Raw genomic sequence first — 24,694 nt, 5'->3', positions numbered from 1 at the left:
TTTAATTTATCACTCAGGACATACCCTTTAAGAACACTGAAAAATGCATAAGTACAATAATGTGTAACATCTTTGGAAGCTATGCATAAAGTATGTTGTTTCTTGTCGTGTTGCTAACTTTTAAAAGAATGAATGATGTCAGCTGTTGAAAATGTGTTTACAGAATTATTAAAAAAGGATTATGGACATAGCGGGAAAAGAAAGAAGAAAAAAAAAGTCTAGAGATGTTTTAATATTTAGGTGTAAAAATACAGCCTCAAACAGAGATAGTGAATAAACATATTTAACTCTGTGTTTCTGCCTATTGTCCACATGCAAGTGCACACTTTGTCCTTAAAAACAGACTTTTGCAAACGCTATTTTTTTTACTTTAACTGAATTGTTTTAATTAAGCAAACCAACACGAGTCCAAGGCCAAGAACACAAATCCCTTACCTATTTCAGATGATTGACCTACTATGTTGCACTATTGATATGTAAGGAAAACGCCAGAAAAGTAGAGAATTAGCTCCAAGCCATCCCTTAGTGTCCCATAATGCAAATGTAGGCAGCATTTTACATCTCATTTTCAGAAAATCAAGACAATCCCAATCTGCATCTTTCTCTTTATCTCTCGGTCTCTCTCTTGCAGAGCCAAGCTGGTTATTTCATTTAGTCGTCCTATCAAGTTTGTGTGTTCATGACTTTTAATCCACGCACATCAACCTTCTTTTTCTCCTGCCTGGATGTTCCTCAACGTTGCATTCCACCGTCTTTATTCCTTTATTGGTGCTTTTGCACCTCAGAATTATTGTGGGCTCACTTCAATTAATGGCTGAAAGACAAATTGCGGGCCAGAAGTAGAGATTCAACAAATCTTTATTGCTTTTTGTAATGTATGTTAAATACCTGCAATGGATCTTTATTTGCTCCTACGATTGACATGTTTGTTTGCATTTTGTGAGCAGCTACAGCATCTGTGCTGCTCACCTGTCACAGAGCATTTAGACAAGTCTTGTCTCCAGGTGAGCTCATCCACACCTGATACCTCAACACTGTGACACTGAAGGAACATCAACGAGTGATGGATTAGAAGTAATGATCTTCTTCTTATTGACAAGACGAGGATTATTCACAAGTCTACTTTGGCACCATAAACTAAGACTACCTTCACACCGCAGGGTCGGATGTCCAATTCAGATTTTTTTCTTTCAAATCCGATCTTTTAATGTGATTTTTAACGTGAATGCAATCTGACCCGCATGCATGAGGTCGCACACACTGCAGAGGTCAACATGGTCCAATTCAAGTAGGTCTCAGTCCTGGTGCATTTTTGGCAATTCCAAGGATTTTGTGCAATCAAAGTCAACGTTTTCTGAACACAAATATTGCAAGTGGAAGATTAAGAAGAAAGAGGACCAGTATTTAAGCAGTTTTACAGGCTATTTGGCTTTGATGTGTGCTTGAAGAGAGTGAGTGTGTGTGTGTGTGTGTGTGTGTGTGTGTGTGTGTGTGTGTGTGTGTGTGTGTGTGTGTGTGTGAGTGTGTGTGTGTGTGTGTGTGTGTGTGTGTGTGTGGGCGAGCAGTCAGAGACAGAAGTGGTGGAAGTTTCACCTGAGTTCCTAAAACATTTTACTTTCAGCTGTTTTCTGCTCCGTTGTCAACTATATATTTTTTAACCCTCTATATTGGCAAATAATTATGACGCCTATCACTTTTTGATGAAGTTCTGGTGGGATGAATGCCACCTGAGCGTGGGAGCGTTCCCATTGAGGACGCGTTCATAGACTTTGGCCTTCTTCACACTGCAGCTCAATTCCAATTTTTTTTCTGCCCATATGTGACCTGTATCGGATTAGTTCATGTCCGTGTGAACACAGCAATTCACCATTTTTCACTTCCGACCCAGGCTCCTTACATATGTGGAACTGCCAAAATACTTATTTCTTAATCTTCTACGCGCAATAATGCGGTTCAGAAAATGTTGACTTTGATTGCAGAAAATCCTTGAAATGACCACAAATGTGTTCGTACTGAGATGGACTACAGTGGAAGCCATGTTTACTTCCTAAACACTGCAGTGCGTGCGACGTCATGTCCGCATGCGGGTCAGATTGCATTCACATTAGAAATCACTTTTTCTTTTTTGTTTCTAATGTGAAGAGCCACTGAAAAAGATCGGATCTGACAAAAATAATCAGAATTGGACACCCGACCCTGCAGTGTTAATATAGCCTAAATGTCAGCAAACACAACTGACAGTGTCAATTCTTCCAGTCTGCTTTTTGCTATAAGACACAACCAAGTCAATGTAATCCTACTAAATATAAGATACATTCTTGTTGCCACAGATGCTCTAATTTTAGCCAGGTTGTTTATTTACCTAAATCGGAGAGAAAACACTAACTGGAAGCAAGTGATAATTGAAAAGTAGCTGTTATTACAGGGAAACTGCACTTTTTTGGGGGAATTTTGCTTATCATTCACAATACTTATGAGAGACAAGAACACAAATCTATTTTTATTTGTAGAATTTGTAAAAATCTGCTCGCAATGCTGTTAATGAGAGCGATCCATTCTGAATGAATGAATGAATGAAATAAGTTTATTTCGGTCATATAATCAACCATCAACCATTTTGTGTGACCAGTTTAACAGCACAGATTATGCATATTTAACAATCATACACATTTACACACAAAAAGAAAAGAAAAGAAAAAGAATGACCGAAAAAGCAATAGGCTGAAGCCAACGCTTATATTTGCCTATCCTATACATTCACTGAACATTAGATTGCCTGGAACATCAACGTTAAAAAAACAAAACAATGGGATGAAAGTAATTGTTACTATATTTTATCATGTTCAATTATTTCACCTTTCTAACAACTACATGTCTTCAGCTCATTACTGAGCTTCTTCCACCATTTAACTCCTAAAACTGAAATACATTTGTATTTTATATTCAGTCTACCCCAGGGCAGCTGTGGCTACAAATGTAGCTTACCACCACCAGGTGTGAATGAATGATGGCTTCCCACTTCTCTGTGAACGCTTTGAGTATCTAATAATAGAAAAGCGCGATATAAAATCTAATCCATTATTATTATTATTCTATTCGTTCTTACTTCACCTATGTCAAAAATCAATATCCCCTGTAAATGATAGTTTTCTCCTCTTAATTAAAATAAGCTAAGAATACAAGCTGGAAGGCTGTTGTTCTTTACTTGAAACATAATTTCCATTGTTTTTAAAAACACACTATCTGAAAATTTTAACACATTAGAACTTATAAATAATGGATTGGTAGGTTCATAGTAGCACACTTTGTGTATTATTCTAATGACCCTTTTTTGAAGTTTAATTATTGGGTCTATGTGTGTTTTATGAACATTTCCCCAAACTCCAACACAATATGTTAAATATGGAAAAACAAAAGAATAATATAACATATGCAGACATTTCTTATTCAGCATGTGTCTTACTTTATAAAGAATAGAAATGGATTTGGATATTTTTCACTTTATAAATTCAATATGCGGTTTCCAACATAATTTATGATCAATTATTATTCCCAAGAATTTAGTTTCATATACTCTATCAATTTCCACTAGATTTTATTTTAATTTTGCTTCACAATTTTTCCTTGCACCACTAAACACCATAAATGTAGTTTTCTTATCATGTAATGATAACTTATTAATATCAAACCATTTTTTTTAGCTGAATCAACTCAACATCTGTTATCCTCAACACTTCCTTCAAGTCTTCTCCTGAACAATATACATTTGTATCATCTGCAAACATAATACATTTCAATTGATTAGATACTGAACAAATATCATTTAAATAGAGCATAAATAACTTAGGTCCCAATACCGAGCCTTGTGGAACCCCACAAGTTACTCTTCTTGGCTGTGATTTAGTCTTATTAATTTCCACATATTGAGATCTATTACTTAAATAACTACTTAACCACTGTTGTGAAACACCTCTTATGCCATAGTTTTCCCTTTTGTTTTCTCTTTTCTTTCTGCCTCTAAATAACTCTAAAAATGCATCCAAAAACCACCAAAAATACTTCATTTGCATTCCGTAATCGATATAAGAACAGGCTGGAGTGACATTGTTATTGTAAGAGTGAACACTGACTAAATATCTTCTAGCACACTAAAACATGGCCTTGTTCACAGCTACTGCTACCACATTAGCGACATTAGCACTTTCAAGTTGTGGCTTGTGCAGCCCTTTGAGACACTTGTGATTAAGGGCTATATAAATAAACATTGATTGATTGAGTTATAGTTTCTGCCCTAGCAGCTGAATAGTGTTTGACTTTGTAACACACAACACTGTGATAGGACAGCAATCTGTACTGAGTGACAAACATGAACAATCATATTTAAGTATTATTTCATCTTTTGTTTGTACTCAGCTATCCAGACAGTGTAGTTGTAATAACAGGCATGGTGTGCTGCTTGTATCATGATCAATATTACAGTAACTTACTCCATGCACAGTTTGGTCCAGCTGGCCGGGGAAGTTTCTAGTTAATTTTGGATAGGTGGAAAAAAAGGCAGTTTGTTTTTCTTTGTGATGCAGTTTCTTTGAGAAGTGTCCTCCTCGTGAGATACAAAGAGCCATCGATAATAACATTTTGTGCCACTCAGTGCAGCGGAAGCACTCCATTTCTGTGGGCGTAACTTGGCAAGCTCCACATTTACAGCGTCAAGTCATGCCGGTCTGCTCCAACATCTCACCCTCTCTTCGTGCTCACTCAGCTTATATAACTAGTACTTCATCATCTGTAGATTCAGCTTCAAAAAGATAAGAATCCTCATTTGTCCTCCGTGGTCTATTATGAAGTCTGCCATGATTAGAAAACACACATTTGTTGACGGAAGTCGGAGGTGTGATGCTTAAAATGACCAGAATACTGAAAATATTGTACATATTGTTATAAATGTGTCTGCTACAACATTATGGATGCATACTTACTTTACAGTCCAGACAAACAGGAAGTAACTTACTTTACAGTGCAGCCAAACAGGAAGTAACTTCAGCATGACATTTGCCCTTCATCTACACTGTATACAGTGTCAGTCAGCACATAAATGCAGATGAAGGTAGGCTTTTATGATGTGTTCTTACGGTCTAAATCCTATTTCTGTTGGAGTTTAGACAGCGACATTCAGATTTCAGGTGTCACTAACTGTTCTTCGCCTACTGATATGTAAATCACTGAGAGACTAATCAATAATTCATAAGCTTCTACAAACAGAGTGATGTTGGAACAAGCTTAATTCCCCAACCTGAGACGATGGCTCTGCTGCTGATTCAGTTGTTTTAAGGTGAATCACAGCAGGGAAGGAAGACTTTGAGTACTGCATGTGATCCTGCTTTGTCAAAGTGATGGGAAGTGGAGTGAGGATTACAATACTGATGTAGTGTAATAATACACTTCATGTACTTTTACTGTAATAATTGAGTCTTTGCAGTTGTTTAAGACTAGTGAGAAAACAATAATAAATTAATAATCTGCATCCAAACTGCTGCTTTGTCTTTTACTTAGCTTTGATTTGACCAATTTCCTTCATTTCAATTTATGGTTTGAAGCATTCGACCAATTTCCTGCGCAAATATTGTCTTTTATTATGTTGCATCAGCTTTGACCTGTTAGACCAATCACGTTCCCTGCCATCTTCCATCTACCATCCGTATCCTATTAACATCTAATGACCTCTGCCAAGTGCGTAGGCGCTACAGCTGATCATGCTCTGTATCATTTATTCAAGTGGGCTTTTAAAGTCCGGCTAACATTGTACCATTTAATCGCCCGTGACAGAAAGTCAAAGCTTACGACTGAAGTGATTCCACGTTACTCTATAATTGTGTCCCACTTAGATCCTGAAAGTGTCCGTAGTGTCTTTCAAATACACCAAGAAGATATCTGAGAATGCTTGTGAGAAAAAATGCTAACCGCGAAACAAAGGCTTTTTCCTAAGTGTATTTGCCTTGATTTAAGATGAAAAGTTGAAGGTTGCCTCTACACTAAGACGGCTAAGGTGAGGCAGGGTATTACGCACCTAACCTTATCCCTGCCCACACACACACAATGCCATTGTTTAAGACCCCCAAATAATTGGCCTTAACACATTTGCAAAAAGTAAGTAACAAACATGAAAAGAAAAATAAATACATGTAGAACTATAAACAACCTTTTTTCTGTCACTTCTCTTAGTCATTTTTTCAACATGTCACAACACTGAGCCGAGCAGTTGGATGTCGCTGCTCGTTTGGCCTTGTTGGCCACCGTAGTTCGCAATTTCTGACGGACCAGAAATTCAACCGATGATTGAATTGCCGCTTGAAACCAACCAATCAAGTTTGCCTCAGCACACTGCGAGATGAATGATGTCCAACCAGATTTGGAATTGGCACAGCTCCATCTACCAAGATCAGCTCAAAATAACAAGAGTGCCTTTCTAGTTTTAGAGTATATTTGGTTTTAAGCTGGAGAAGTTGGCTAAAAACAAAACTCTTAAAAATTCCACAATGCTCTTCACAGACATGATAGAACACAAAATGTTGTATTTTACATATCAAACCCAGCTAAGTCATACAATTAATTAATACAAATAAATCATAAAACCTAGAAAATATTTTCTACTGATTAGAGTTCATGCAAAACCCCTAAATGTTTAAAGAAAGATGCTCAATAAAGACTAGTTTGTTGCCACTGTATTTGTTTCCACTTGCCTTTAAAACAGACACTGTGACAGCCAAGGCTAATGAACAAGGCTGTTTATTTTGTTGCTCCATTGAGTAGCCTTTGTCCTAAAGTGTTCTGGGTACGCTTGGCACTCACCAGGGGCTTCTTCCAATTTAAGTGAGCTGTTAAAAAGGTGTAAACAGTCCAGTGCACCAACGGTATGTCCCTGCCAAGCACTAAAGAGCATTGTGGCCAAGTCTAGTTAGTTCAACAAAATAGCCAAGATCATTTGCTTCAAGGGTTTCAATCAATGGTACTTTCTCACCATTAACTAGACAACTCTGCTATTAACTCACCCAGGGTAAGAACTTATACATTCCATTAGGATCACAAACGTTTTCAGGTGTGAATGTTCAGTTTATGCAGTGGTTCTATTGTTGTGTGATACAAGTATTGTTTATCATGAGGTAAACGACCTGTTCCTGCTCCACAAATGTATCCTGGCAACAAGAGGCCAAGCGAAGGTGTATTGACCCAGCAGTAGAATCTGGCCAATTCTGTTTAACCCGCTTTTGTAATAAACAACAAGATGTGTAATTTAAATGTTGTAGAAGAGCAAAAATCTCATTTAGATGGATGTAATTCCTTACCTTGTCAAGTATTCCCCTGAGCTTCCATTGCTCTGCTGTACGTCCATACAATTTGTAGTTCCAGGAATTAGCGCCAGGGCCGGTTTTACTTGGGCTGCACTTCCCACAGCCCGTGCCACCAGCTCCAGCGAGTCATGGACATAGTGATCCAGAGTATGGGACGCCATGACACCGTGAGCCAGCAGCCCTAGGGGTAAACCCTCTGTTCTCAACTCAGCCACATTCTGGCTATCCCCCAAAATCCAGTGGAATTCCGGTAAAGTCATCCGAGTGGCCAGCGTCCACAGGCGCCGCACCTCCCGGATGTCACAGCCGAACGTCACCACACCTTTTGTGGAGGAAGGTTCTCTTAGGGCCTCCAACTGCCGCATGAGAGCCTGCTGATGGTCCACTTTAGTGGAGGAGGCAGAATCAGAAGATGAGGACAAATGGTGGGAAAATGATGACGTTTCTGCACCTGTGGCCACACCTAACGCTCCTGCAGAGGTTGGTAAAGAAGGCGCTGAGGTTGTTGTGGTCAAGTTGACAAAAGCACCCAGGTGGAAACGGGTGTTATTCTTGATGAGGGAAAAAAAATCCCTAACGTCCCACTCCTGGCAGAGAAGGACACTGATGTCCCACCAGCCGTTCAGCATCAGCAGGGAGTAGAGAAGACGAGATGCTGGGGCCTCCACTGTCTGCATGGCCATTTGGAAATGAAGAGGATTCTGTTCAAAAGACAACGGTTCACTTTTTAGATGCGGAAGAAAAAGCCAGAGGTATACAGTGAGGTGCAGGTGAGGTAAAGGGATTAACAAAAGAGGGAAAGATAAGGATTGACTGTGAGGAATGCAAATGGTGACATTAGTGACATGATAAGGAGGCAGATAAAGAGGTCGTTTGGATTTCATCGAGGGCAAGAAGATGATAAAGAAATATCAGGAAAGGGGAAATGAGACGGGCTTCTCGTCAATGAAGCCAATAGAAGGATGTAGAAAATGGGAGACCTTATAGTGTGGAAGATGAGGCTTCAAAAACAGATGGGGTGAAGTGGAGGAGGAAATAAAAATGGCTTATGAATCCAGCATTGGAATGACTTTCTCTCTCGGAATTCAATTTGTTCTATGAGACCAGACACAGAGGTGAAGAGAATGGATTTCAACCTCCACTTAGCTGCTTCTATGAATATCATTATTCACATCACGAGTTACACAACATGTGGATCATAAAACCTAAATGACTTCTACTAAATACCTCATGTTCATCATGGAAATGTGTGTTAACTAGATTATTTTTGCCAATAAAAGCTGTTTATTTTCTCATTAAACTCCCATTTGTACGGGAATGTGCTGCACAACTCAGTTTGTCTGTTGTGCCCAAAATGTGCCAAGTCTTCACACACTATGCCAAACATCTTATTCTGCTCTTGCTAATGACTATTGTTTGAACTCCCTGTGATCAAACCCAAACATTCTGTTCAGATTTTGCTCTCATAAATTGGACCCTATGGTCACAAAGGGGTAAGAAGACAAGGAGAACCCTACATTGATTGCTGCACCGAGTAGATACGTTGTGATGGAACAACAAAGCATGTCCTCATTGAAGCCAATCTCAATGCAGAAAGAAGTGGAGATTACATTCTGCAACCGGCGGCAATTTCATTACACCGTAGTACTACTTAACGCTCGCCTCACAAAGTGGTGTCAATCAGAGACAATCCTCAGACTTCCTGCTGAGAAGTGAAGGCCGTCCCACAGCAGTGTGTGACCAGACTGATGAGCAGCATGAAAATGTGTTGCCAAGCTCTTCTGCTTGTGTCCTTCTTCCACACAGTCAGGGTGTCGAAGTGGGTGCAGGTCATCTTGCACCTGAGCCACAGACCCTGGGCTCTTTTAAAAGTCAAATATGTTTTTTTTGCCATTTAAATATGTAAGTTGTAAAATATACGTCATAAATGTTATTATCAATTGAATTAAGCCGTGAAAGTTCAATAATATGATTGCTTGAATAAAATTAGGAATGTCCATGACTACTATTAAAAATAGGAAATGGCTGGTTCCACCTGGATGGTGTTGGATTCTAACACCAACACAGTCATCAAAGCTCACCTTTAAATGGAGACTGCACTTTGTTTTGCAATTGTGTTGCCATTCCCAATCCGTGTGTAAGACAAGAACACTTGTCTTTCTTTTGTTCATGCATTCTAATTTGTCAAATCCAAAAACAGCTTTTGTCTTTGCAGCTCCTTGTACTTCAAACTTGTTACAGAGACTGGAAACAGACTGATTTTTTATCCTTTAATGCTTTCAAATTCAAACTGAAAGCATTTGAAGCAGCCTCGGTTATCTGGAACTGTTTTACTTGATGTCCATCCTGTCATTTTAATGTGAATGTCATTTTATGTGTAACTTTGCTGCCTCTTGGCCAAGACTGCCTTGAAGAAGAGCTTTTTCATCTCAATGGGATTTCTCCTGGTTAAATAAAAACAAGTACGAGGTGGCTAACAATGCAGCTAACGGGAGTCATACAGTATATTGCGCCCATAAAGACCCCTAAAAAAAATCAAAAACCTGCAACAATACATTAACCAAGTTTTAGCAATATTGTTTTTATAAGCCAGTGTTTACATGTGCACACCTTTAAAATGAGGGCTTTTTACATGAAAACCATATTAAGTAATATATTGTAAGTAGTCTAATAGCTAAGCACTATTGGCCATAATTCGTTTGAAAAAAAGATCTCAACTAACATTCAAATGTTCCTCTATGCCAGGGGTGTCCAACGTAGGGAACAGGTTTTATTGAGTTTGGTAAGTATAAAAATGAGCTGACATTTTTGAATGAAAAATAGCTGTTCTAAATGTGTCCACTGGGTGTCGCAATAGCAATCCTTTGTATCCCCTGTGACTTCAGAGGGGGCGGAGCTTAGTGCCGTGTTAAGGCAGAGGCAACAAAACTAGTTATTTTGTGAAAGGAAATTGCTAAAAATAAATCAAAATGTGTAAATATGAAATGTTATTAAGAATGAGGCTGTTACTACATTACATATATGCTTACAGGGTGTACTTTATATAAAATGTTGATGGAGGTTTTTTTACAGCACTTTATAGGCGGAATAGAGTGAATCTCATTTTGAGCTGACCCTTGTTAGCTTCTATTAAGAAGTTATAATGCATAAAAAAAGAAAGATGGGTTATTTTCTCACAAAAAGATTGTGAATGATAGACATACTCCCCAAAAATTGCAGTTCCCCTTTAAGTATTTATACGCAACACCAACAAATTGGAACAAGGAGAAGTGATGGACAAAATGTAATAATAAAATAAATCTATCTGTGGCAGCATAGGAGAAAGTTATCTACAAGTTTCACTTTTGTATCTCATTGCCCATAGAATAAAGTTAGAAACAGAGATGTTACTCGTTTTTTAAAAATAGAGGAAGCTGCATTTATAATATTAATCATATAATCAATGTAATATTAAGATTTGTATTATGCCCTATGTTTATCAGTTAATCCCTACTGTACACTTTGAAGTAAGGGAAAACTTGACATATTTATAATCATATTTAAATGAATAGAGAGAGAGGTTAAATGTAGGGCTGCAACTAACGATTAATTTGATAATCGATTCATCTGTCGATTATTACTTCGATTAATCGATTAATAATCGGATAAAAGAGACAAACTACATTTCTATCCTTTCCAGTATTTTATTGGGAAAAAAAAAACATACTGGTACCATACTTATTTTGATGATTGTTTCTCAGCTGTTTGTACATGTTGCAGTTTATAAATAAAGGTTTATAAAAATAAAAAATAAATTACCTCTGCGCATGCGCATAGCATAGATCCAACGAATCGATGACTAAATTAATTGCCAACTATTTTTATACTAGATTTTAATCGATTTCATCGATTAGTTGTTGCAGCCCTAGTTAAATGCTTACTTAAATTTATTTTCTGGCTACTTTAGATTGGTTTTGTTGTTATTTCAAATTATTTAGGAGGGTTATCTTGATATGTTCAGGATATGTAAATCCCATCTGTAAAAAGTCAAAAACCCAATTAAAATCTGTTTCAAAAAATGTTTTCAACCAAATCCATGCAATACTTAGTTGTTCAATACATGTAAACATAAGTGTTTATGTATGGGGCGGCAACGTTAAAATAAAATTGTTGTCCTTGTGGCTGTCAAGACAACAATCACCCACTAAACCAAAGAAGACATAACAGCAACAGATGAATAAACTGTTTGGCATACCATAGCCAGATTTGGCACATTTGAACCACAAATGCTTACGATTACTTTAATGAATCTAAAATGGAAATATGCTGACTTTACGGGCTTTGTATTGGAAAGAAACATTAGCAAAGGTGAGGAGTCAACCAAACACAGATGTTCCAATGCTTTGATTATAACCATTTCAAATGTGAAATATTATGTAAAAATATCAAAAACAGTCTTATGATATGGAGTACGTTAGGGTAAATCCAGGTCTTCCAATGTGTGCTTTATATACTGTAGGGTTCACTGACACAATCTGCAGAGCGGCAAATAAATCTATCAGAGCCACCTCAGGCTGTAATCACTTTAGTCACTCCATAGGCATGTAATGGATCTTCATCTGCTGTCTGCAGGTATGGAGATGGATTACTGCACCAATAAAAGCATCAACAACCGCAATTAAACCCAGCAGTTCCTTCAATGGAATAAGAGAAATGGTATTAGTTCATATCAGGAACCACATAGAGCACATCAGAAAATATGTTGTCAATCCCCCCTTCATGCATTAATCTGCTGACATCATGAAAGTAACCGAACCAAAGGATAGCTCTTCAGTGCAGCAACCCGCTCTCTTACATAAAAATCTTCAGTTGAAAGATTCACCTAGAAATCACTGAGTTTTCTCCCATCACTTCCCTTAAAGCACATCGATCTGCTGTGGAGATGTGAGAGGAACACTGCATCCCTCACCTTGCTGTCATTACCTCTTGCCAGCAAATCAACCTAATTATTTGGATTGATCGTCTCTCTATTAGATGATTAGTTGCTCAAAGTGTCACAACTGACTAAAACCTGCTTTTTAATTTAACATCATTCTAGAGCCTATGATGTTTTTATATCCAAAAAAGGGTCTACTTTTAAAACCATTTGCACAACTTTCACCTCTGACATCTGCATCTCCCCTAACAACAACAACAACATAAATATCTGTGGGTACATTGTTTGGCTTACTGTCAACCTTTGCATTTTGTTATGCCGCTCTAACACCATTACTCAAAGTTATGAATCAGCTGGTTCTCTGGCATTTCATGATAGATTGACAACTCAAAAGAATTGATGACTGACTGGCTTTCAGTCTGACCCAGATGTTGTGTGCCAGCTACTTTCCCCTGGATTGATTCTCTCCCTCTGAAGCAGCTTTGAACACACAACTCAATCCTCCAAACACCAACGCTGACCAGGTTGGTTCTTTCTTACTTCTCAGGTTAAGAGGCGGTTTATGAAGTTGATGTAAAAACATTGCATTCATCCATAAACTGTCAATCTGACCATTTACCCAACTATCTCCCTCACGAGTCATTACCCACTTACAGATGGGCAATAGGGCCTGACATCGATATTACGACACATATTGAAGGCCCTTGCAATAATTACATATGTTTTCCAATATATTTTTTGGATATAAATGATAATGGAACCATTTTAAAATGGGTTACAAAGACTCCTAGTTTGGCTGGTGACATATACAATAGCAATTTGCGTAATTTCTGGTTGTATTATTTTGTCAAAACTATTATAAATCTACTCGCTAATTTACTGTTCGTAGTTGGTTACTCTCTGCAGTTACATGGTTACACTTCTGTTAAAATGTACTTATTCTTCTGTTAGTTGGTGACTTGGTATTAGTTTTGGCCGATATTACAAATGTGGGTATTGATCCAATACCAAGTAGTTCCAGGGGCAGTATAGGTCATATCAATACTGACACTGATACTTATTATTTCCAATATCAATGAATGATCAATTATTGATCACAATTATAATCAGATAAAAACACATGAGGGTGGTGTCACAACATCAATTAAATATTTAAATTATTTCCTACTATCGTCGGCCAAATTCATATCATTTATATTGTCCATCCGTCCATTTTCTACCACTTGTCCCTCTGGGGATTGCAGGGGGCTGGAGCCTATCCCAGCTGCATTCGAACAGAAGGCGGGTATTGTCTAAATCAAGCCAAAATCCATCCCCTGACAAACCGCCATTCGCCTTATTGCTGCAAGTCATCCATTTATCTCGCCCATCTCTATGTATTCACCTACTCTGCATCTACAGTATGCATCCATCACCGACTGTCCACCATCCATTCACCCACCACCTGTCTATTCATACATGACATCCATCCAGGTGATACTTTCTGGTCTAAGATGTGGAACAGAAACAAACACTTTGCTGGCTAAAAGTGTCCCTAAAGCCTTCAGTCCCTGAACAGCACAGGTGGCATCCAAAAAGGATGCTGGTGTTGTTCCTTGCTTGTGCTGACACCTTTAACATGAACTTTGGGTGTGATTCAAATGACAAAATGTATCCTGTTCCCTCTAAAACAACAGTGAAGGATTTTTCAAAGTCAGTCTTTTCCCAAGTCTCCCACAAGGCAGAGATAACCTTATCGGATGTGCAACACTTTTATTAGTCACTTGGTTCAGAGATACACTTCCCCATATTTCACTCTGGAGATTTGACTATTCGGAGGTATTTTAATGGCACAGCATCATTTTGAAAAAAGGTATTAGTCAAATATTTTAAGTTTAATGTTTTTTTTAACTTAATAACTCTAATTTCTACTGTGCCAAAGTATTTAACATAAGTCTATTGTCAGCCATGTTTACTTTGATGCTGTCATAGTACTGTGGAACCTCCATTTAGCAACCTTTCATAATATGAACTTTTCAATTGACGAATGACAGACTGAGTAAAAATATGCCTTGTTGTACAAACCTGTGTATGTTTGTGTACGTTTTTATCTACTTGAATGCTGTCATAGTACAGCGGAACCTCGATTTACCAACCCCTTAAAACAAACTTTTCCATTTACGACTAACTGACCAAATATGCTTGGGGTACGAACCTTGTCTCAGTATACGAATGTTTCATCCACATCATTGTGCGCCTGTAGCACAGTCATTTTGTGCCCGGCAGCACATTCATTGTGGGCGGGCTGGTTGATCTTCGGTGCTAATTCAGTCAGCAGAGCAATGCTACTGTGCTACCTTGTGTGCTTTGTAAGTGTTGTTCAGTCCTTTTAAAGCATTCTTAGAGTTTTACTAGCTTAATATGAGTTCAAAGAAAGCAATGGACAAGTGATGTGTGGTTTGAAACATTCAGGAAGTATCCACGCCATTGTTGACAATGCCTCGATCCTCCCTAACCCTCTGTTCTGCTTCTGCTACACACCAAGAAGATTAACTAACAAGGTAAAATGGATTTAATGTTGTATTCCAAAACATTTTAGCGTCCTGGCTGTTAAAATTAAAGGCCTACTGAAAGCCACTACTATCGACCACGCAGTCTGATAGTTTATATATCAATGATGAAATCTTAACATTGCAACACATGCCAATACGGCTGGGTTAGATTCCAAAAGTGCAATTTTTAATTTCCCGCGAAATATCCTGCTGAAAACGTCTCGGTATGATGACATCTGCGCGTGACGTCACGGATTGTAGCGGACATTTTGGGACACCATTTTGGTCAGCTATTAAGTCGTCTGTTTTCATCGCAAAATTCCACAGTATTCTGGACATCTGTGTTGGTGAATCTTTTGCAATTTGTTTAATGGACAATGGAGATAGCAAAGAAGAAAGCTGTAGGTGGGAAGCGGTGTATTAGCGGCCGGCTGCAGCAACACAAACACGTAGCCGGTGTTTCATTGTTTAACTAACCCGAAAGATGACAGTCAAGCTTTACCATTGGCTTGTGGAGAACTGGGACAACAGAGACTCTTACCAGGAGGACTTTGAGTTGGATACGCGGTACCGTGAGTACACAGCTGCGGCTTCCAAACATTTGATCGCTTGCCCGTACGTACGTGCCGCTATGTGCATGTCACGTATGTAACTTTGGGGACTTTGGGGAAATATATGTGCTGTATGAACTTTGCGGAGGTGAACGATACTTTGGGCTTTGGGATTGAGTGTGTTGTGCGGGTGTTTGACTTGTATTGGTGGGTTATATGGACGGGAGGGGGGAGGTGTTTGTTATGTGGGATTAATTTGTGGCATATTAAATATAAGCCTGGTTGTGTTGTGGCTAATAGAGTATATATATGTCTTGTGTTTATTTACTGTTTTAGTCATTCCCAGCTGAATATCAGGTCCCACCCGCCTCTCACAGCATCTTCCCTATCTGAATCGCTTCCACTGCCCTCTAGTCCTTCACTTTCCCTTTCCTCATCCACGAATCTTTCATCCTCGCTCAAATTAATGGGGAAATCGTCACTTTCTCAGTCCGAATCTCTCTCGCTGCTGGTGGCCATGATTGTAAACAATGTGCAGATGTGAGTAGCTCCACAACCTGTGATGTCACGCTACTTCCGCTACAGGCAAGGCTTTTTTATCAGCGACCAAAAGTTGCCAACTTTATCGTCGATGTTCTCTACTAAATCCTTTCAGCAAAAATATGGCAATATCGCGAAATGATCAAGTATGACACATAGAATGGATCTGCTATCTCTGTTTAAATAAGAAATTCATTCATTCATCTCATTTCAGTAGGCCTTTAAGGAGTTTTGTGATTTCATACTGTGAGGGCTTAGATCATGTGTGTGTGTGTGTGTGTGTGTGTGCGCGTGTGTGTGTGTGTGTGTGTGTGTATGTGTGTGTGTGTGTGTGTGTGTCGGTTGGGTGGCTACAAATGAAGACAGTTCAACTACTTGTTGTTGTTTTGACTTTGTCATTAAATAGAAAAGTTGAACTCGTTATGTTTGTTTGATACACATTACTGTGTAGTGCTTTATATTGTGTTCAAAGTGTACAAAAATTTCCTACAATATGGACTTTTGTTGAGGCTGGAACCTATTATTCATGTTTACATTGTTTCTTACCGAGACATTTGCTTAAATGTACAAACGTGTCTATTTATGAACCCTGTCCAAGAACCTATGAAGTTCTTAAACGGAGGTTCTGCTGTATCTCAGGGGAGTCACATGCTCTGTCCTTCAACAGTTTGCATAACACTGGCTTCTTAGAAGTCAGTCAGACAACTTATACTGTGGTACTCAAACTGTTTTCACCAAGTACCACCTCAGAAAACACTTGGCTTTCCAAGTACCACCATAATGACCAACTTTAAAATACAGTAACGCAGTAGGCCTTAGTATTAATTAAAAACAAGGCGGATGTTTTATTTAATAAGTATATTAAATATTTTTGCCCACTGTAACATTACACACAGTTTGAACAGTAACACTGACTATTTATGTGATTCTATGGTGTACCACTAGATCAGGGGTGTCAAAGTCAAATGGACGGAGGGCCAAATAAAAAATTTAGCTACAAGCCGAGGGCCGGACTGTTCGAATGTTCATTGAAAAATTTTTAAATGACGCATATAGTCTAGTGAACCTAATTGAACCTACTGAAAACCTAACAAATATATTCCAATATGATCAGATAAATAAAGCAATATTTTCTTATGGCTCTGTCAGTAATCTTTAATTTTCAACAGACACAAAAGACAAATTTCCTTTATATAAAAATCCCCATAACATGAACATTAAATGAAAGAAACCGGTATTCAAGGCACCATCAGTAGCCTATATTTTCTATTTTAGCAAAAGTGGGCTAAATTTACTTCAAAGAAAAAAACAATAATAGCAATTTTCTATCATCCACTCAACTGAAATATTTTTAAAATATAATTAAATTGAAATACAATAAAATAAAGTGCAAAAATCTATAAATCAAAAACAACACTTTGTTTAAGGAGAAGTAACATGCAGTGAAAACAAATATTAAACTTTAACTTTTAAACTTGAATTGAGTAAAAACTCTAAATATGTGATTGCACAGTAATGTTCACATTAAACCCCCCTCCTCCCTCCGTGGGAGGGAGGCGAGTTGGGTGCCCGAAACCCCCCGCTGGTTTCGGCCCGCCCCTTGGCGCGCGTGGCACGGCGGGCTCCGCGACCCGACGGCCGCGCGTAGGGGTCAAACGCAGAAGTCTCAGGGCCTCGTGGTGAGGGGGTGGCCTGCGGGTTTCGGCCCGCTTGACCCCCCCGCTCCGCTTGGCGCGCGCGGCACATGACGGGTTCCGCCACCGACGCTCGGGCTGCAGCCCGACGGTGGTGCGGGCCCGGCGGTGACGCGCGGTTTGGGGAAACAAAGCAGAAGTCTCAGGGCCTCGGGGCCGGGTTTCGGCCCGCCCCCTTGGCGCGCGTGGCACGGCGGGCTCCGCGACTGACGGCCGGGCTGCAGCCCTTCGGCCGGCAGGCGCGTCCCGGCGGGCCGCTCGCCCCCTTTCGGAACCTTGGACCGGCATCCGCTTGGTGCGTGTAAAAGATCTGCGGTCTAAAAAAAAAAAAAAAAAAAAAAAAAAAAAAAAAAAAAAAGATCTGCGGTCTGCGGGCCGGTTCTAATAATAAATCAAGATCATCCCAAGGGCCGTAAAAAACCTTCTCGCGGGCCGGATATGGCCCGCGGGCCTTGACTCTGACATATGTGCACTAGATGGAGCCCGCATACCACTGCCAGTAATTGTACCACATAAGTAACCTGTAAATTATTTTCTGTCCCAGCATGACTTTGTACCCGTGCACAAAGAAAGGTGCTTAAAGGCCTACTGAAAGCCACTACTAGCGACCACGCAGTCTGATAGTATATATATCAATGATGAAATCTTAACATTGCAACACATGCCAATACGGCCGGGTTAACTTATAAAGTGACATTTTAAATTTCCCGCCACACTTCCGGTTGAAAAAGCCTTCGGAGGATGAAGTATGCGCGTGACGTAGCCAGTAGAACACAGGTATGGCTTCTACATTGAAGCCAATATGAAATAGCTGTTTTCATCATTATTCCACAGTATTCTGGACATCTGTGTTGGTGAATCTGTTGCAATCTGTTCATTGCATTATGGAGAAAGAAGCTGAGCAAGCAAAGAAGAAAGTCGGTGCGAAGCGGAGTATTTTGCGAGGGAAGTCAGCAACACAACACAGTCGGTGTTTCATTGTTTACATTCCCGAAAGATGCAGTCAAGATCGAAGAACTCGGACAACAGAGACTCTTACCAGGAGGACTTTGACTTCGTTAACAGACGCAGATGCGATACTGTGAGTACGCTTCCAAACATTTGATCGCTTGCTATAACTAGCTCGAGCTAGTAGCTAGGAGCTAGGAGCTAGCATAACAAACACCTAGGTGTTTGTTATGCGGGATTAATTTGTGGCATATTAAATACAAGCCTGGTTGTGTTGTGGCTAATAGTGTATATATATGTCTTGTGTTTATTTACTGTTGTAGTCATTCCTAGCTGAATATCAGGTCCCACCCGCGCGCTTCCAAACATTTGATTGCTTGCCCGTACGTGCGTGTCATGTACGTAACTTTGGTTAAATATATAAGCTTTATGAACCTTGGGTTAGGTGAACGGTTCTTTGGGCTGAGTGTGTGTGTGTGTTGTGCAGGTGTTTGAATTGTATTGGCTGGTTATATAGACGGGATCCCGTCCATATTACCCGCTCGAGCTATAACTAGCTTGAGCTAGTAGCTAGTAGCTAGCATAAACACCTAGGTGTTTTTATGTGGGATTAATTTGTGGCATATTAAATATAAGCCTGGTTGTATTGTGGCTAATAGAGTATATATATGTCTTGTGTTTATTTACTGTTTTAGTCATTTCCAGCTGAATATCAGGTCACCCCCGGCTCTCACAGCATCTTCCCTATCTGAATCGCTTCCACTGCCCTCTAGTCCTTCACTTGCACTTTCCTCATCCACAAATCTTTCTTCATCCTCGCTCAAATTAATGGGGAAATCGTCGCTTTCTCGGTCCGAATCTCTCTCACTTCATGCAACCATCATTGTAAACAATAGGGAACTTTGCGTATATGTTCAACTGACTACGTCACGCTACTTCCGGTAGGGGCAAGCCTTTTTTTTATCAGATACCAAAAGTTGCGATCTTTATCGTCGTTGTTCTATACTAAATCCTTTCAGCAAAAATATGGCAATATCGCAAAATGATCAAGAATGACACATAGAATAGATCTGCTATCCCCGTTTAAATAAAAACATTTCATTTCAGTAGGCCTTTAAAGACAAACTTGGATGGGTTTGGTGCAAGAGAGAGACTCTGAAACTGAGAACCAGAGCTCTGACCTCAACCCCACCAAACAGTACGAACTTCACAGATAGAGCTCATGAGCCAACATCAGAGACGTACTCATGATCTTCTGGATGATTGGACTAAAGTTTCCTCAGACACATCACTTTGTAGAAAGTCTGAGCCAACAATATTTTCCTCTATTTCACTCTAAGTGCAAAGGCATGGTGTGTGATTATAATATGCAAACTTCTTCATAACAATAATAATATATTACATGCATTATATACAAGCCAAAGTCAAGGATTTAGACAAAAACCAAATGCTAAAATCTTTTTGTAACAATTCAATTGTTTTCAATTGTTGTCTTTTGTCAGCGCTTCTTTTTTATATATGCATAAATAAACCACATTAATTCATAATCCACTTGCATTTAAACATTGTAAGTGCATTTGTTTTACTACACAGCTTTTAAAGTAGAGAGGTGTGCACTCTTGTTGTGCCTTTACTTGCACATTCCCAATGGAACTGGACCATGGAACCATCTACTATGATAACTTGCATTACCTTCCTCATGTCCAAATGATAAATCAACTAATTATTCCAAGCCTAAACACATGTCTGAGAGCAAAGTCTGATCAATAATGTGTAGATGATCGCACATCCTGAGGCTACATTGCAGGCGCCTCCAGTGTTAGTGTGAGTTCATCTTGGCAGCCTTAAAGCATCACAGCAGTGAGGCGCCATTAGACCTACTGCTTGGTAATCACTTTCAATCATTTATGGAAACAATCTCTCCTTTCCTTGGAGATCAGGGGTGTTGACCACCGAGGGCCACATGCAGAACATGTTTCAGATGTTTAGGCCACTTTCAAACTCCACCCCAATATAAAACAATCTCTCCTGAATTTCACTGGCTTTTTTTTGTGATCGTTGCGACATAGAATGCCTGAATTCGAGACAACCTTTTCAGAAAGTTAAGCAAAACGTTATTATTTAAAGGCATATTTTTTCCAGTAACATTGAATCAACTTGTGATTTTATGACTTTACTTTTAGATTTATTCTCATCAACCAACCTCTTTTGCCTCTCTTGTTGACACTAACATGTCCAATGTCATGTACCACAGACTTTTTAGGAGATTATTTACTAACATTATTATCATTGACAATGTAATATCAAATAATATAACATGCATGCAAAGATTTCATAAAACGTTTCCCATTTGGCAACTTTTGTGACGATCTGTCACTTCATTTCTGTTTGTTTCCTTGTTTTGTATTTACTTCTCATCATTTTATTCCATTTCCTGTTTGTCTCTGAGCACTGTTTGATCACTCACCTGCTGTTGATTGGCAGGCGGTCCACACCTGCTGCCAATCAGCGTCTCCTATTCATGCCTTGTGTCCAGCACTGCTCAGTGCTTGAAGATCATGTGAGGAACTCGCATGGCTGCAGTTTTTGGGACCCCAAGATGCAGGAACCAGCAGACGATGAACAGGTAAGATGATCTTTATTATCATCAGCAGAAAAGGAAGCAGTCTTGCACGTAAACGCTCCACAACATAAAGTGATCTCCGAGCGCTGAGCAGTGCTGGACACAAGGCCTGAATAGGACACGCTGATTGGCAGCAGGTGTGGACCGCCTGCCAATCAACGGCAGGTGAGTGATCAAACAGTGCTCAGAGACAAACAGGAAATGGAACAAAATAAGAGCACTGATGAGAAATAAATACAAAAACAAGGAAACAAACAGAAATGAAGTGACAGATCGTCATAACTTTATCCTGTAGCCACGCCCCCTCGGTTAATATACTTCCTGTGTTTACAATCTGTCACGTCAAAAATATACCCGCCACACCGTCCCCAAGAGGCAAGAGGAACAGAGAGCACCTGCGGCTCAGTGTTCAACAACTTTAGTTTAGATCATATTTGTATTGATATTTCATTAAAAAAACATGTGAAAATGATATTTTGACGCAGTTTAAATGTGTATTTCCGGGGACATTTCATGTGCCTGTAACATACAAGTGTGTTTGTGTTTGTGGATGAAGAGACCACGTTGGGTTTAGGATGGAATGGGGGGTCCCTAGAATTTGGTGCTACCTGCCTGCAAACAATACTTACAACATTGGTTAGAACAATAAATGCATGGTTGTCATTAGGGACAAGCGGTAGAAAATGGATGGATGGATGGACATCATATCATCCACTACACTAAAGTAGACAAGGAGAAAACCAGCCGCAGATGTCTCGGGGGTCTTTTAGGAGTCTGGTGACTGGGGCCTAGAATGTGGCCCCTGTTTATATACAGCAGGGGTGTTAAACTCGTTATCATTGAGGGCCACATTTGAGTTATGGCTGCCATCAGAGGGCCGCTTGTAACTGAACAATATATGAATTTGCCTATGTATTTGATTGTATATTCCATGTATTTAACATACACTATAAAAACAGTTGTAGATCTTAAAGAAAATAACTAGCAACTCAGTTGCCATAATTTTACTGTAAAATATAGTTGTTTTTTTACAACATATTACAACAAATGGAAAACAGTATCACTTTTTTTAATGGAAAAAACTAGCAGCTTAAGTCTCCAGACTTTTAATGTAAAATGTATGGTGGTATTTACAAAATATCACTGCAAATGGAAAAACTGTACCACGGTACAACTGAACTGACAGTTTTTTACTTTAGAAAAACGAGGCACCCCTTTTCCATTTACAATGATACCATAAAAAAAAAAAACCAACCACATATTTTATGGTAGAAAACAAAACCTGGCAACCCAGTCGACAGAATTTTACTGTAAAAAACAGTGGTAGGTTTTTCCGTTTACAATAATATGCTGTAAAAAAAAAAAGACGGTAAATTTGATGGTTAAAATTTGTACATTTTAATGAATAAGTTGCTTTGGCATCTTAAGTCGATCACATATTGGATATTTTTATTTTGACCAAAAAATGTTTGCAAAGTATGATGATATAATATTTGTTACAATGTTGGATACTCAGTTGAAAAAGGTATGTAATGTCATACAGTATGTATATTTTCTGTCAAAATGAAAAAAATGGATGTATATATTGTTAAAACATATAAGGTATTTTATTGATGCATAATATTTCCAGGGGTTCACGGGCCATATAAAGTGATTTAGCGGGCCAGAGATGGCCCTCAGGCTGGACTTTGACACACCTACGTGTTATACAGTTGGTATTATTGTTGTTATACGGTAACTATTATTGTATCATTGTTGTTATACAGTATGTATCATTGTTGTTGTACAGTTGGTATTATTGTTGTTATACGGTATGTATTATTGTATCATGTGTTATACCGTATTTATCATTGTTGTTATACAGTATGTATCATTGTTGTTGTACAGTTGGTATTATTGTTGTTATACGGTATGTATTATTGTATCATGTGTTATACCGTATTTATCATTGTTGTTATACAGTTGGTATTATTGTTCTTATACAGTATGTATTATTGTATCATTTGTTATACAGTATGTAATATTGTGATGGCCATGTGTCTAATGATGAGTATCAGCACATATTCAACCCCACTTTTCATCAGAACATATTAGAATTACCTGACTATGGCGCCTAAAGTGGGTCGGAACCAGGCTGAGCACCGGCACCCGAAGTGCTTGCGAAACGAAGTCCAAGTTGACAAAGTGGTCGCGGTTCCTCGGGAAGGCGAGCATGGCGGAGACCCCCTGCACGACCACCGTGTGACACACACTCTCCAGGAAGGACAGCGGGTCTTCGTGCTCGGGGCTGCCCGGCGAGGTGAAGGAGAAGGCGGGCAGCTCGCCGAGCCCCGAGCCCACCGCCATGACGAGCTCCAGGGACAGGTTGAAGGGGAGAAGCCCGGCTCGGTTGAGAGTCTCCGCGGCCAGCAGGATGGAGTCTCTGGGCGCGAAGACGCGACGATCCTCCGCCGTGCTTCCTTCCCGCTGCCGGGGATTAAATCTCCCCCTGTTCGAACCCCGCTGGCCGGGAGCCGAACCTCTGATCCGCAGACTTCTTAACTCCGCAGCCGCACTTTGAGGAAGCTGCGCTCGCCCACCTGCGGTCCCCTCGTCGTCCCAGCCTCCGGTGTCATCCCACCCGCCGGACCCTCCGGAACCTCCGGACCCTCCGGACTCTCCGGTGTCGGGGAGCAGGCGAGGCTGCACGTGCAGAACCCCGACCCGGACCGTGTTGCCGATCCGCTTTAGAACCTGGCAGGGCTGCGGGTGCGAGTGAGACCCGGGCCACATGAAGACTATCACGCACATCAGTAACCGGAGTGAGGGCCCGGGGCCACGCACCTTCATCACCCCCATAGTCGCTCCTTTGGCCCCCGACGCGTGGCCCCCTGGTTCTGTGCCCAAATCCTGCTCCAAACTTGTGCGTTCGTCCACAGGCACCAGCAGGCAGGAAAAGAAGCCCTAAAGTGGCGCTTTTCATCTCCACAGATTTACATCATTCGTCTGATATTCCACGGGAGAAAAGATGTCCACGCAGGAATTCCAAGAAGAGTGAAGAAAAGACGCCATCATCCTCCATGGAGCCTCAACAGGTACTTAAGTCTACATTTCTTCAAATATAAATATTGTTTTTATGGTGCATGTTAATATAAATATAGTTACTATGGTGCCTGTTGGATCCTGCGACTGAATCCTGACTCTGGTGATGCTCTTACAGCTCAGTGGGTTGGCTCTCATAGCAAGGAGATTTAACCCTCCACCTGCTCTACCCCTTACACATGACACATACACACCTCTCTACCCCTTACACATGACACATACACACCTCTCTACCCCTTACACATGACACATACACCACCTGCTCTACCCCTTACACATGACACATACACACCTCTCTACCCCTTACACATGACACATACACCACCTGCTCTACCCCTTACACATGACACATACACCACCTGCTCTACCCCTTACACATGACACATACACCACCTGCTCTACCCCTTACACATGACAGATACACACCTCTCTACCCCTTACACATGACACATACACACCTGCTCT

At 40.0% G+C, this 24,694-nt stretch overlaps 1 protein-coding gene across 4 annotated transcripts in view; it reads right to left on the bottom strand.

Moving 5' to 3' along the window:
* Window positions 1-24,320, bottom strand: part of LOC133638792 (glutamate receptor ionotropic, NMDA 3A-like) — a 79,397-nt gene extending 55,077 nt beyond the window's left edge. For 2 of the 4 annotated variants that reach the window (XM_062031744.1, XM_062031746.1), the window contains exons 1-2: window positions 23,249-24,320; window positions 7,341-8,047 (exon numbers count right to left, since the gene is read on the bottom strand). In XM_062031744.1, the coding sequence (XP_061887728.1) occupies window positions 7,341-8,047; window positions 23,249-23,986 (1,445 nt within the window). In that variant the 5' untranslated portion in view covers window positions 23,987-24,320. Of the gene's footprint in view, window positions 1-7,340; window positions 8,048-20,992; window positions 21,112-23,248 lie in introns of those variants that run through there. The other 2 variants (XM_062031745.1, XM_062031747.1) reach the window with 2 other exon arrangements.
* Between the last annotated feature and the right edge of the window lie 374 nt (window positions 24,321-24,694).

This window comes from Entelurus aequoreus, linkage group LG21, assembly GCF_033978785.1.
Source record: "Entelurus aequoreus isolate RoL-2023_Sb linkage group LG21, RoL_Eaeq_v1.1, whole genome shotgun sequence".
NCBI lineage: Eukaryota > Metazoa > Chordata > Actinopteri > Syngnathiformes > Syngnathidae > Entelurus > Entelurus aequoreus.
The sequence above is the reverse complement of the archived record's forward strand: the minus strand, read 5'-3'. Positions and strand labels throughout refer to the sequence as shown.